This window comes from Aptenodytes patagonicus, chromosome 1 (genome assembly GCF_965638725.1).
Source record: "Aptenodytes patagonicus chromosome 1, bAptPat1.pri.cur, whole genome shotgun sequence".
In the NCBI taxonomy this organism is placed as follows: Eukaryota; Metazoa; Chordata; class Aves; order Sphenisciformes; family Spheniscidae; genus Aptenodytes; species Aptenodytes patagonicus.
Genome location: NC_134949.1, coordinates 215,525,339 through 215,539,924, shown reverse-complemented (window position 1 = coordinate 215,539,924; position 14,586 = coordinate 215,525,339). Strand labels below are relative to the sequence as shown.

The window sequence follows — 14,586 nt, the reverse complement described above, 5'->3', positions numbered from 1 at the left end:
CCCCTGTTCAGCCAACTGATGAGAACCATCGAACCAGGATGTTTAAGTGGAAAGTTTGAATTTTAGCAGAAGAGCAGCACACCCGCTGTACAGGAGCATTTCGTTACCTGGAGCGTATCACAGGTGCTTCTTCGCTGCATCTCAAGGAAAAGGTAAAATCACAGAAACCCCACACTCCAGAAATAAACTCACCACAGGTCCCTGCTGACACTCCCTCTTGATAAGTCTGTGTCCTTGTAGTGTTTTCAGCTCAGTAAAAACTACTACTGAGCAAATAAATAGTGTCCCAGAATACGCTGCTACAGAAACATGCTCCCAAGCACCTTTCACTTACCAGGTACTATATAAAACCAAATTCTATTCTGAGACATAAGAAAGTCAAGCAGATGGCAGAAGCATGCGTTTTCAAACTGCTTTCCCCACACATTTTATGTCCAAAATGATCACAGCAGTTATTTTAAATCTGTGTGCAGGAACTATCTTAAGAGTCATAGAAGTAACTTGCCAAAATTCAGAAAAACAAATCCTCTCACCCAGATAAAAGAGGGAAATATGCTCAGCTCAGTACTGGAGCCCCGCAGCTAACTTTCTGCCATCTTTTTCACATAGGACTGTGAAACACAGTAGCTTAAGTCTTGGAAAGCTACTCTGAACTGCTGAGCTTGCTGTCACAAGCATGTCAAGATATTTTAATTGATTGCCTCCTGGCTGTCACAGTCCACGCATAGTGTGCTTTTATCACCTCCAATAAAAGGATTAGGAACCATCCAGCAGGTGACAAGCTCCAGCAGAGGCACTTAACCTTTTCCACAATGTGCAACTAAACTGTGGGAATCCTTGCTGTAAGATGCTGCGGACACCTGAAGTCGGCATGTGTTTAAAAGTGAATTGCTTGAGCTCACAGAGGAGAAATGCAAGAACAGTTATTAAATATGGAGAAACCACCTCCAGCTCAGGAAGTTTTCAAGTTGCAAATACTTGGAGACTGGGAGACAGTGCCGAGGGAGTGACACAATGAACTTGCTCCGTTTTGTGTCCTCTTCCTTAGATACCTTCCCTTGGCCACTGTCAAGAGACAGGACGCTGAGTTTCAATCTCACCCACTATACCTGCTCTAATGCTGTTATATTATATATCTGCAGCACATTGGTTCAAGAATACTATTTATTCTACAAATGCTATTAAAAAAATGAAATATAATTTCTAATATAGATAGGAATTGGCATCACCCAAACAAAGAGACATTTCAACTAAACTGGACTGTTGGAGAAACAAGCATTGTGCTTGCAGTCCACATTATGGAGCTCCTTAGTGCCTGGGTGGGCACATTCCTATGTTGTTTGTTCAACACAGGTGGTACCATATAATTTACTTCATAATCTTGAGTACATTACACTTCAATTATTTACTAACACTGTTTTTAGGAAGCAAATGTTATTTTTCCTCTTTTCTGAATGCGCCTCATCAGAAGTTACACCAATTCAGATCTGAAAAAGGTTAAGAAAAAAAAACCCTGAAGAGTTAAAACATGAAGACAATGTAAATACTGCACCCTCCCTGCTCACTTGATGGGCAGATGATGTTTGTTTAGATTGATGGTATCTACCTGGAAGAATATAAGCAAACGTTGGCTATGCTACCTCACCATGAAGAACTTTAGCTAAGCTGTTCACAGTAAAATTCAAGCCAACATAAAAATATTAAAACATGAGGCTGACATAAGGTTTCTAGTTTATAGCAAACAGAACCTGTGGCTGACATTCCTTAAAATTTTAAAAGTTAATCCATTGAAAAACTTTAAAAAAAAAAAAAAGAGAAGCCCCCTTGGCACACGTTTCTCAGACGAATGCTCATGTACAATTGATGACCACTGAGCATCTTTGTTACAGTTCAGATAACGTAAGGAACGCAGATGCTGTTCTCACAGCTCTGCCTGGAAAGGGATAGTCCCTCTGGATGTCCAAAGGGAGCAATATCCTGTTTTAAGAGAAGCACCTTTTTTTGCCGTCTTTCTTTGGTCGATGACTCAAACAGAAAGAACGTGCCAGACAAAAAATAAAATCTCCCTGACTAACACGCTTTACCTCTAGCCTAAAGGTACAATTTCCAAGAGCAAGCGCCTTGCTGTCTAAGCCAGGAGTTTAAGCCTTTTTTGATTAGTTGACTCGTAAGCATTTTTCAGAAGGAGGTGGTATCTACACCATGTATATGAGTTTACTGAAATAAGTTTTCTTACACGGTCTCCTTGAAAGAAGTCCAGAGAAATCTTATGGATTTTGTCTGTGCTAGGGCCACAGACAAAAAAAACACAGGTGAGCCCTTTTGATTCTTCACCTGATAAGAAATCCTAAAATAGTCACCAATTAGGGCAAATTATTTCTCCAAGGAGTCTTGTTTGCAAAGGCTGGAGACTGTTTCACAATGAGCAAGGAGCTGACACGCTAACTGTTTTTTGTTTGATTAGTCTGGGAGAGGTTTGGGCAAGAGACCAACAGAGGAAAGGCTTCATCTCAGTAGCACATCCGAAAGCCACCGATCTGCTGGAACGACCATAACAATACTTGCAGTCAGGCAGTTTCTTCCTCTTTCTTCTTCTTTTTATTTTTTAAAGAACATTTTGCATCTTAAGCTACGTCTTACCAAAGTCAGTCATTACTGAGATACAATCTCCAAAACACACTTAACGTGGCTGAGCTGGTGGCAGCAAAGTCCTAAGGTAGAAATGTATTTTCCTGACAGAGCTTAAAAGAGATGCTGATTTTCAAAAATTAAGACTTGTAACTGTTAGAGAAGATTTATTGCATGTAAATACAGAGACATGTCCAGAGACAGATCAGCTATTCCTGCTCTCTTCAGCCATCCAGGCCAGCAGATTGGCAGAACTTTAGATGTACCTCCAACCTCAGAGCTAACAGGCGCTACTGTCTCCTCAGATTACTGCCTATGACTACGAGGACTTTTGGCTACATTTTAGTGACTTAATGACTGTACAAAAAATCGCCAGCAAGTACTACAGAAATAATAAAACCACTTATTTTATACCCTGCCTGAATAATGTCTTCTGTAGCTACGGAAGAATGATTAACATGCATTGCCTAATGAGACCCTCCACTGCGTTCCAGCCTACTTGCCCTTTTTCTGAATGAAGCCACCAAATCCAAACTAAGACCTTTGCATCAGAGTAAGCCCAGCTCCTAAGAGACACATTCACAGCCTTTATTTGCAGCCAGCTTAGCTCCGTCCAGACAAAAGTTAGACCATGCAATGGGTATTCCAAATTTTCTGGGAAACAAGAACCGATGCCATAGACCTACCTTCTCAAACAAGTCAAATTACTCATGTTGGATGGCTGGATGCTGCCTGTAAGTATTCATGAGGCACAGCTTAACCCAAAGGAGTGTCCCATACAAAACAGCAACAGTGCTGGATAGTCAAACTGCTTTTGCTTGTACTGCAAGTTTCTGCTGGATAAATAGGTCAAGTAACTACAGCTTTATCTAATACCTTTTGCATAAGTGACCTAAAGAGCAGGGGCATGGAGGAAGACCTTCCTTCAACCTCCATTCCCATTTTGCTTTTCTAAGCCATGTGTGAAAGACTGCTCCAACATACCCTCTCTTGGTGCAGACTGCTCTCTTTCCACTCATCCTCTGCTCAGGTGTAACAAGCACCAAGCTCCGTCTCCCCTGAAGAACTGCAACACCGGCTGCAGGCTCCTTCAGCCTTTAATTACGCTACAGTTGACCTTTTCAACCAACACACCTTTTCTTCTAACTACTTGTGAAGCACCAGCTTCACAACTGTCTCTGTTGAAGCGAGACAACAAGTTTTAAATTGCTGGAATAGAAGTCACTTATCTCAAAGCAGGTTCTACCTGCATGATCCCTGATGTTACTGCCTCGTCCAATCTTTCCCCAGTAATGCAAAACTTACTTACACTATTAATGTAATTGAACAGTTTGTTTGGGTTTTCTGGAAGGAACAGAAGATGAAAAAAATTTCTGGAGTCTACTGAAGCATTAATACAGCATAAACTAGCTTGAGTTCTTCTGGTTCAACACGCCCACTGTATTTGTTTAAATGTGGAGACTGCAAAACGTAAAAATATTAAATATGGTGGAGAAACAGAATACAAAAAACCTATAAGGAAGAAGACAAAAGGCTGTATCTGATTCTAGTTCAGATGCACTAGAGCGTATCTTCTGTATTTCAGAGAAAGAAGCTAACCAGTCAAAATGAACTGTTGACCAATGGACATTGTGCACCTGAAGCATTGTTTTAATGTGTTTCCTACCACTAGGGACTGGAAGTTTCCACTGCTAATGAAGAGTCCTAATTTGCAGTTTTCCGGCAGTAGTGCTCTTGAGCGAAAACTGCTGCAACTGAGTTAAAGAGGACTTAAAATACAGGTGCTAGAATAGCTGCCACGGCACCCAATGGGTGTTTCAATCAGCCTTTGGAGGAAACAGAACAAGCCAGCTCATAATGGGGAAAGAAATGTGATGCTTTAACTTTAAATTTTCATTTATAGTGTGTTGTTATCAACTTATTACTACACAAGAACAGTGACAACTTGTGAGCTTTAACAGCATGCTTCTACCTCATATGCACTTCATACTACATATAACATATGTGTGCAGCCACTCTGAAGTCCAGCTTATGAAGTTAGTAGTATGAGTGCTTCCACATAAACAGTTGCTTTAATTTTCTAACTCTAAGCTAGTTACTGCAGTAAGGCAATGAGTGCTCAGCAGAATAATCAAATCCTGATGCCGACTTCCAGGAAGGGCCAAGGTTCACTCTACCCAACAGCCAGTGGGTATTTGCATGCAGGCAGCATAGCTGATTTCAAGACACAAAACATATTGTAGTAAAGCAACATTTCAAGTGTTCTTCCATGCTGGATGAGATCCAACTGGTGTCAGGTAGAATATTTAGACAGCGTGTAGGCGCTCCATTTCATTAGAGGTCTAATCAAATTTCTAAATGCTAGAACAAATTACTATTTCCACACCTCTAATCAGCAACGAGGGTGCTTTACTGAGAAGAATGTCAATCAACTCAGAAGGAATATTTTTTATTTTTTCAGTTAATAGGGATAATTACATTAAAACAGATTTAGAACCATATGGCCAAAACCCCTCCAGATACATTTAGCTAATAAAGTAACTATATTCCCTTCACCACATGCTAAAGCAGGAGATATTAAACATATTTACAAGCACATGCTATTAAATTAGGTTCAACGCTGTTAAGATACTGTCTTCTCAAATAGTTTTTAACTGCACAATTCATACAGAGGAGAGAACGTATGCTGGCTTTCAATTGTTTTGTTGGTATCAGCCAGAGCAAATCCAATGCAGTAATAGACAGCCCAGAGACAGATAAAAGGTAATTTTGAGTAAGCAGCTCTGTACTGCTCTAAGAATGGCTTACACCAAGACAGCTAGTACTTCTTCGTTATCATCGACATAACTCTGTTTTACTTAGGTTGTGTGGAATTGCTCAGAAGCACAAATTCTTAATTCCCAAGTAACCTACAAGTCACATTTAATGTTCATTTCTGTGTGAAAACCTTAAGTGAGGAGTCATCCTTGCAACCACTCCTACCTTCTAAGGAAGAATTTAATTGATCCTTTAAAGTATCAATTGACTCTAAAAGAATTTACAATCCTCTCTAGTTTCATGTCAAAACTAAGTTCAAGTTTAATTCACTTTAAAACAGATACACAATTACGCATTTTGATTCCAAAGTGCAGCAGTTGAGACATACTGGCTGTATTTACAAGTTTATTGCTCATTCTGACTAGATGAAAACCTGATTTTAAAGTCACCTTTTACTTTTCTTCCAAATACCTTCTGCACTTGAAGAGATAATAGAGACCTATGGCTCCACATAATTCTCAAGAATGCGATTTCTCCTGGCTTTCACACATGTTAACCTAACATTTGTGTACATTGGAAGACAAACCACAACCCAAAGGGTGGCCCACACACTAACCACACAATATGGAGCAATTCCATGAGGAACTTACTTCTTGCGTGATGCAGGCTTATCCCTTCAGTTGCAGCCTACTCACAACACATGAAGCCAGGAATACTTCATGTTCCTCTCCATTATTATTTTTTCCCACATGATCCCCTGAGGAAGGGGACTGCAGGTAGCCTCACACTGTTACCAGGTTCACTAGGTTGGGTGCTGAGTTCAGAATCCATTAGAAATCCATTGCAACAAAACAAGATGCTTAGCTTGAGAGAAATATAAGAGAGTCATTAACAAGAAAAAAAATAGGTGTTTAATCAGGAAGTTGTATCTGCTTATTTATCTTACTCTAATTCGGGTAACCAGGGACGTTCAGGAAAGATTTAAGACGCCTTTCTAGATTAAGAGCACCAACTTCCATCTCTTACCCTGAGCACCATTACTTACACCCTGTTCAGCCCCTCCCTGACTTAAGTCCCTGATTGTCACAAGCACTATGCCCTAGAAGAAAAAAGCCTGTGCTTCAAAACGTCTTACTTTCAATTTAAATAAGATGCGAGACTGAAGATATTTGAATAAATCAATGGTTGATACGGTCTATACCAGGAACAAAATAGTTAGCTTCTCCGCGTCCTAAACATGCAATATTAACTATCATCTACACTGGTATTTTGCCCCAACTGATAGTTATCCAACGTCTGATATGCAAGAAGCATCCTATAATAAAAATTTGAAACTAGTGGTTAAGAGAACCATTTAAAATTAATACCCCTTGAACCCCCTATTATCAGCAACACTAGCTTGCCCAGGGTGGCGTACCAAGAAACCCATAAAATTTCTTGAACTATCCCTAATGCATTCAATGGACCGACTGATAGATAAACAGTCAGAAAAAAATTGTTTGCAGAGAATATCCCTACCTCCCTGTAATGGAATTCCACAAGATATTTGAGTCATCTGCATTACACTCCCTATAGCTTCTACTTAAAGCACACAGACTACCAGGCTGGGTTGCAGAGACAACAATGGAAAGGACCTCTGCATACAAACAGGAACACCTGCAAAGAACGGAGAAATTAAACAGCATAAATTATTTCCATACAGGTTTTTCCAAAGCTGATGATGTGCAGTTTCTCATTAACTGAGGTCTCCCTCCTGACAATTTGAATTTCTTTTCTACTGAAAACGCCCCTTTTCCCCTCAGTCTATCCTGACCCACTTAGGCAAAAGCCAATATTCAGCCTGGCGGAGCAAACTATGCTTGCGATCCCTTCTTATTCTCCAGCCCTGGAAATAGAAATCCGATAATAAAATATCCAGACCAACTCCCCTAGCTATGCAAAGCCAGGGGAGAATTATACCACTATCTTCTTCCGCTCAAGTCTCCCTAGCTGGAAAAAAAGGTTCAAATAAAGAACCAAATGAGTATTAACAGCTCCCTCGCCAATGCGGGAGAGAGGAAAAACCAAGGATGCTTAACGAACCATATTTTTTTTTTCAGCTTTCAAAACACCGCCATTTAAAGAGATGTGAAATTTGAAGCACTAATTAAGTAATATGCATAAATTTAAAGCAAATGCTCACAGAGTCCACATCTCCAAACCACAGCCTGCAATTTGGCTAATGCAATGCACCACTCCTACCAGCAGCAGTAAGTCTTAACAGAGGGCAACCTCCACGCTTGGCTAACCCACTCCCAACACTAAACCTCAAAGTTTCTTTTGAAGAAAATCCTCCTCCCCACTTTCTTTCCTTTCTCGCCTCCACTCCCTCCCTGTAATTCAGGGAAGACTGTATTTTTGCTTTTGTTTTTTTAAATAAAAGTGACTATTCTAAATGAGCGTGGTTCCTATATGGCAACCTCTTACAGCTCTTCATTGCAAAACAGCGTCCTTCACCAGAGGTTCATTTCACTCATGCCACTGTCATTACAGGTCTAATGAAAATTTAATAGTTCTGCCTTCTCATTTTCAGCACATTAGACTAGAAAGATACAAGGAAAATTTTTTACACTAGCTTTTAAGACACAAGTGGAAGAACCCAGGAACCCTCAAGACCAGTATACATGTGCAAAGAGCAATAGCGCTCTCCAGTTCCAGGCAACGAAGCCAATAATTACACAGGGGGGTGGGAGAACAATTATTTAAAAGGGTCAGTCTCTGAACAGATACAAATTACTGCAAAACTCGTGAGGATGGGGAAGGAGAGAAACCACAGTCATCTCTGGATTTTCACTGCATTTATTTCACAGGAAAGAATTCTGTTCTTTAAGTTGGGGGTTTTTTTTAAACCAAATCTTTCCAGAAGAAGTAAGAACAAATGATGAGGGTGAGGGACCTGTTGCTGACAATCTTAACTGCCCAAAAAGCTTGGGTTTGTTGCTCTTGGTTTATAGCTTTACATTTTGGACCCTCAAAGACCCATCTTCTCCCCCTAGCTGTGCATGCAGGATTACTGGAAGAGTGACCCGAGCTGGTTTCACCACAGCAGTGCTCCAGGGGACTGGAAGACACAAACACCAAAGGCAGGCACCATGTTTTACACAACAGAAAGTTGCTAAAATTAGAGCCGATGAAAACAGAGCTAGGTTTTCATGCCAGAGTTTGCAAATCACTTTGAGAACTCCTTTAGAAAGAGGCACATTGGAGATTTAAAGCCATGTAAGCAACTGTAAATTAAGACAACTACAGCATGACAAGACTGTTATTAAGAGTGGTCAAACTATGGAAGACATCATTTGATTTTACAAAATAAAATTCTCTGGGACAGTCAAGTTTGTTGGTCAGATTTCCAAAGCCAACTACACTATGCAACCCAATGACAAAGATGCTGCACTGTGGAAAACCCGAGGTGTTTTCCAAGCAAAGGCATAGCAACTTTCATTTGCTTGTGCGCACAACAGATTGAACCAGGCTGACTTTCTTCAAAATAGTCAAGACGTCCTTCAAAGGCCTCTTGATTTCTACAGAACAGGTAACAGCATCTCCATGCACCTTCATGACTCACGGTGACACATATTTTAGCTTACACAGGCTTATGAGACCTGACATTAGACTATTTTTGGTTCACTTTTGGGCTACTTTCTTACTCACCCACACAGGACAATAAAGTGAATGAAAGTGTCTTTTTTTTTTTTTTTTTGGATATGACCTCAGCTCCCTGAGTCTAGGCTAGTGCTATTGTAAGCACTGCATCATTTAATGACGTTCACGCATTTTTCTATCTTAAAAGTAGGTGCTTTTTTTAACAGCACCAGACCTAGAACAAATTCTTCCAGAACCTCACACCTCTGGACACTTTAATTTTCCAGCCGAAATGTATTTACACCCATTTTACATCCATCTGCTCTTGAGCTAATTTCTCCTCACTGGCTCTTACCATCGGATGTATTTATAGACATGGATCATATCCCCTCTCAGCCTTTGTTTCTGCTGGATTAAAAAAAGCAAACTCTCTTAGTTTCCTCCTGCAAAAGCAGTACTCCGTTTCTCCTAGCACCCAACCAGCTCACCTCTGTGCCTGTTTAATTAGGGTCCATCCTTCCTGGGTTCCCTCCTCCCCAACAATGCTGCCCTGCAGGGTGACAGTAAGCTGCTGGTCCTCCTGCACACCGACATCCTTCTCCCTGCTTGTTCCAAGGAGATGCTTTTATTAAAAGTTACGAGTAACAAATAGCCAAGCCTGTAACTCTTCCATTTCATACCACTGGATTTCACCCCACTTCTAACTACACCAGTGCTCAAGGTCTCCCAGCCTTCTATGAAGTGTTCCGCTCTTTCCCTGGACAAACATTTACCCCTTCTGTCCTGTGTACGTCTTTTAGAAACAGTCACACCCACATCATGATTCGGGACAGCGTTAAACCAGATTAGTTTCAAAAGTGATCCTTCGAAAACTACTGGGGGAGTCTGCTCTCAGCATGGTGACTTCTCCTTTCAGCATGGCAGACCACCATCCCCACTCTCCCCAGTTCCCAATCACTCCTCTATAATTAACAGGAACAGAAAAAATAAGACAAAATGTGTCAGATCAAAGGTCCCTATAGCCCAGTAACCTGTCACTGCCAGGGGGCAATAGCAGACATGTAACAGCCAGGAAAGCATACAGAAAATATACCGGAAAAGTGTTGCTATTTCCCATTTACAGGTCTCGTTTAATTTTTCTATTATGAATTTGTCCAAATACTTTACAAACTCACTTAAACTTTTTCATATTTAGAACATTTTGTGTTAGTAAATCCCAAAGTTTAATTTGAGCTGACTTGCTAGTGCAGCAAGGAGTTCAACCTTTGACGTTACTTCAGACATTTAATGAATGAAGTCTAGTTTTAGTCCATCCAAAGCTTTTGGAAGAGGACACTCTAGCAGATGTCTTATCAACAGAAGACTACTACATTACTCTAGCGTGACCTACTTTTGGTGGTATTGTGTCATACATATTTTTTTCATCTACCTGTATGCTTTTCCGTCAAAATTTGCCTTAGTAACTTGTATAGTATTGAGGCTTGTGCTAAAGAAGGAGACTGGCATGGCGAGATGGGGAGCACTGAAAATTATGTCCATCATATTGATGGCTATTTCCCTCTCACAGGATCACCCTGATTGGGTAGGTCTATGAAAAACAGGAACAGATCCTGGATTTCATATATCTTTACCCAGGACTCCAGCACAGAGACTGGCTCGAGCCAGGAGGGTCAGCTAAGCTGGGTTCACTTCCACCTTGCCAACAGCGATGGATACTTATAAACCGCACTCCCCAATCACCCGTTTTGCCATTGCCCTTGTATCTCCCTCACTGAAATCTAACACAAAACAAATATTTAATCCTGGAACCACATGTATACTCATTTTATTTTCTATCCTACCAACTTGTATGTACATGTAAAAGAACCTTTTACTTCACATGCTTTGCAATTTGCAACTAGGCTTGAACAGTTGGCAAACTCTCCCCTGACGTATCAGGATTTTTCCATTCCCTGAAGACTTTCTGCTTATTCCTAAAAGCCCTCCTGAAGCAGTTATTTGTCCAAAGAAATACTGAGCCCTTCCTATATATCCTTTTCTTGCTTGCTTGGGCTATTGATTTTGTTTAGACAGGAGAACCTTGCGTTTCCATCAGGCTCCAGACCCCCTCCAGATTTACACCCCGGAGCTCCCCTGCCCAGGGACTCCCCCATATGTTGGATTTTCAAACGTGAAAGCTGCAGGCTGTCCTGGTTACTGCAATGGCAGCAACTCTTGGCCACCTCTAGGAAAGATCTGGCTACAGCACTTGTAGGCCATTTTGAGCACTTTTCCATACTGATATGACACAGTTTTGGTACAAAGCCTGCCCATCAATCCCACAAATTGGAGCTACTCATCTCGTTTTGCTCATTCTTCCATTTATTTTAAGCTGAGTCAAAGCATTATCCTTGGTTGTCTGTTCAACAAGCTCACTCGCCAAATCCAAACCAGCATCACCTATTACTAGTTGTCTTTTTTTTCTAAATCAAATAATGACATAGCTGTCATATCTATGACTGTCTAAGCCCTTCTGATTAGCAGCAATTGTTCTGCAAGTAGATCTGGTTATGTGAAGTGTCCCATAACAATAAACCCAACCGGAAATTTTATCTTTTTAATATGAAAAACCTTCCTCATAAGCAAATTTAACCCATGGATCCTTAGCAAGTTTCTAGCGCTACCCTAATAGAACTTTCCGTAATAAAACATAGCTTTGATTAATTGAAATTAGCTGGAACCTAAAGTGCTGCATCTAGCTTTTCCCATTTCCCTGTTGAAAAAAGAAACCTACCTTCACCCATGAAAATCCCAAACGTGCTAGACTATTTCAGATTGCATTATAGGCCACCGAGTAGAAAGCTGGCTTTGCCCCTTATAATTTTGACAACAGCACAACCTAAACTGCGAGCATTCAAGTGGCTTCAAATAAAAACCTAAGACTGAGGAGGGCAGAAGAGATTCAACATGTTTTAAGGCCAATCATTTTTCCAGTATATTATCACATCAGCATTAAAAAAAAGAACAATACCATCAAAAGAACAGATGAGGCAGCACTTATCTGAAGATTATTACAGAGACTCAGGTCAAATTTGCATCTCACTTCCACCAAGCCTTTTTTTTTTTTTCCTGTTTTCTACTTGTATGCTTGCCAATGAAGTGCAAAAGGTTAAAGTTTACAGTGATTTTTATTATACCAACTTTTAAATAATTACAGATGTAGTCAGAAGCTTTGTACTTCTATGTTTATTGTCCAGCCTAAACCACAGATGCAACGATGTCCTAGTGCAACCACTGCAAGCACAAAACACCTATATTTCAAGAGCGTTTCATGGACTGTCACTCAGTTTCTTTTTTCTTTCCCCTATTTTTCAACAAAAGTAGTTGAAATGACCACAGACAAAGCAGTACAGCGCTGAGCTGCCTTCCTCAACAGACCCAGCTGAGTACCTATGTTTTACCATCATCCTCCCTACATTACTTAAAAAAAAAAAAATCTAATCCAGCAAGTTCCCTGTTATTAGAAAAGTAACATCTAGTCCTGTCCCCCCCGATATTAGAGGTATACAAAAAAAGTTCTACCCAGCAGGATGAGACTACAGCTTCAAAAAAAAATTAAATAATTTAAATTTAATTTTAGATCCACAAGTGCTGCCAAGCACCACTTTATTTGTCAACAAAACATTTTGATTATTTGGCAGAACAAAGCAAGCTCCCTCCCTGCTTTCTCCACAGACATATTTGGCACTGGTTAATTTGTATGTCTTTAGACATATGTCAAGTCTGAAGCTGTTTCAGGCTTTAACCCCGCAGAACTTCTCTCTTTTAAGTACTTGTTTTTCTTAAAGCAGTAACAGCAGCAAGTTAAAGCCAAGAAGGGATTTGATCCTGCAACAAAATGGTTAAAAATCAGACTCTGCTGATGTGTGCTTCTCTGATCCATTACATTTCTCGCAAGCTGAGCTAAGAGCTGAGCACCAAGTATCAACTGTAATATGATCCAAGAGTTTATGGAAAAAATAACTGCACATACCAAGCATGCACATTTAATAAGATTTTGTTTCCATTAAAATATTCGAGGAACACGATTTTTAAGATCTGCTTCTCTCTCTGACCGATTTTTAACGTTTCTTCTCCTCCCTCCCCTTAATACACACCTCCTTTCCAAAAACCAAACCCTTAAAAAAAAAAAAAAAAGAAGAAAGAAAAAAGCAGTCCTACTGCAGGGAAGAGAGGCTTGAAAAACAACTTTGATTGGCACTTGGCCTGACCCACAGAGGAAGAAAAACAGATTTTGGACAAAGAGCGCAAATATTTGAGCTCATTGACTTACAGGCTTTCTTAGCGTTTGCAAGAAACAACCTGGTGCAAAATGTTATCGGAGAGACTGAATTAAAATAAAACCAAAAACGGCATCGCGTTCATCCTGGGCGCTCAGACTCGGCGCGTTTGCACAGCTCAGCAATTTTAATTCATTTGCACTGGACAAACAAAAAGCACCTCAACTAATGCTCCCCGTTAAGCAGATGTCGAGAGGAGGTGGTAAAGCGATCACGCTCCTCCTGAAGCACAGAGGGTCCGCGCAAGGGAGCTGCTGATAACTGTAGGGATGGGGTTTAGCGGACTGGGGGGGGGCGGGGGGGGGGCAGGGGCTTTTTTGGTGCTTTTTTCTTTTTTCAAAGCTCTGATTTCGGATGCCCCGCACAAAGGCTTGACGGAGATCGCGGTGATGAATTCTGTCCGTGAGATACGTGGATAAACTTTCCAAGCGCCGCTGGGCCCCAAGTCAATCCCCCCATGCCATCGGGGAGGCCAGGCGCCCCCCAAACCCTCGGCGGGGGGGGGCAGCCTAGGGCAAGGGCAAGTGACAACCGTCCCAAGGGGAGGGAGGCGATGGGGGTGCGGGACCTGGCGCCCCTCTGCACCCCCGGCACACCTGGGGCCACATCCCCCCTGCCCTGCACCCCTCCGCTACCCCCCACCCCACACCCCCAGGCACTCACCTCCTGGCAGGCCCCATCCACACCCCCACACCGCCCCAGGTGCCCCCCAGCGCCCACCCCACCGCCCCCCACTGCCCGCCCTCCATCCCACCGCCTCAGCCCCCCGCCCCACTGCTGCCCTATGGCCCTTTTCTCCTCACGCCACTGCCTCCCCTCCTCCAAGTCTCTGCCCCACCGCCCGGCTCCCCCTGTGCCCTCTACAAGTCTCTACCTCACCGCCTCCCGCAGCCCTCCTGGCTCCCCCCGCCTCACAGCGGCCCCCCCCCGGTACCTGTCTCGGCACCTTCCGGCAATTGCCGCACACCCGGTACTGGCCGGCGGCGGGGGCGGCGGTAGCGCTGCCCACGGTGCCGGAGCCGAGCCGGTTCATGCTGGCGGGGAGCGCGGCGCTGGCCGGGCGGGGAAGGGGGGGTGGCGGCAGGGTGGCTCCGCGCCGCTCAGCAGCCCGCGCCGCCGGCCGCCCCCATCCTCCAGCCGCGGCCCCAGCACCCCGCTCCGGGCCACTGCCCCCCGCGCACACCCCTGCGCGCTCCGCCAATCCGCGCGGGCCGCCCCGCCCACCGCCGCCGCGCCTCGCCAATCCCGGAGGCCGCCCGCC

The 14,586-nt window shown here is 42.7% G+C and overlaps 1 protein-coding gene across 2 annotated transcripts in view; it reads right to left on the bottom strand.

Annotated features, from left to right (window-relative positions):
• The window catches only part of SESN3 (sestrin 3), a 45,627-nt gene extending 31,242 nt beyond the window's left edge, over window positions 1–14,385 (bottom strand). For both annotated transcript variants that reach the window (XM_076328263.1, XM_076328264.1), the window contains exon 1: window positions 14,260–14,385. In XM_076328263.1, coding sequence (XP_076184378.1) covers window positions 14,260–14,358 — 99 coding nt within the window. In that variant the 5' untranslated portion in view covers window positions 14,359–14,385. The remainder of the gene's footprint in view (window positions 1–14,259) is intronic.
• Window positions 14,386–14,586: the final 201 nt, after the last annotated feature.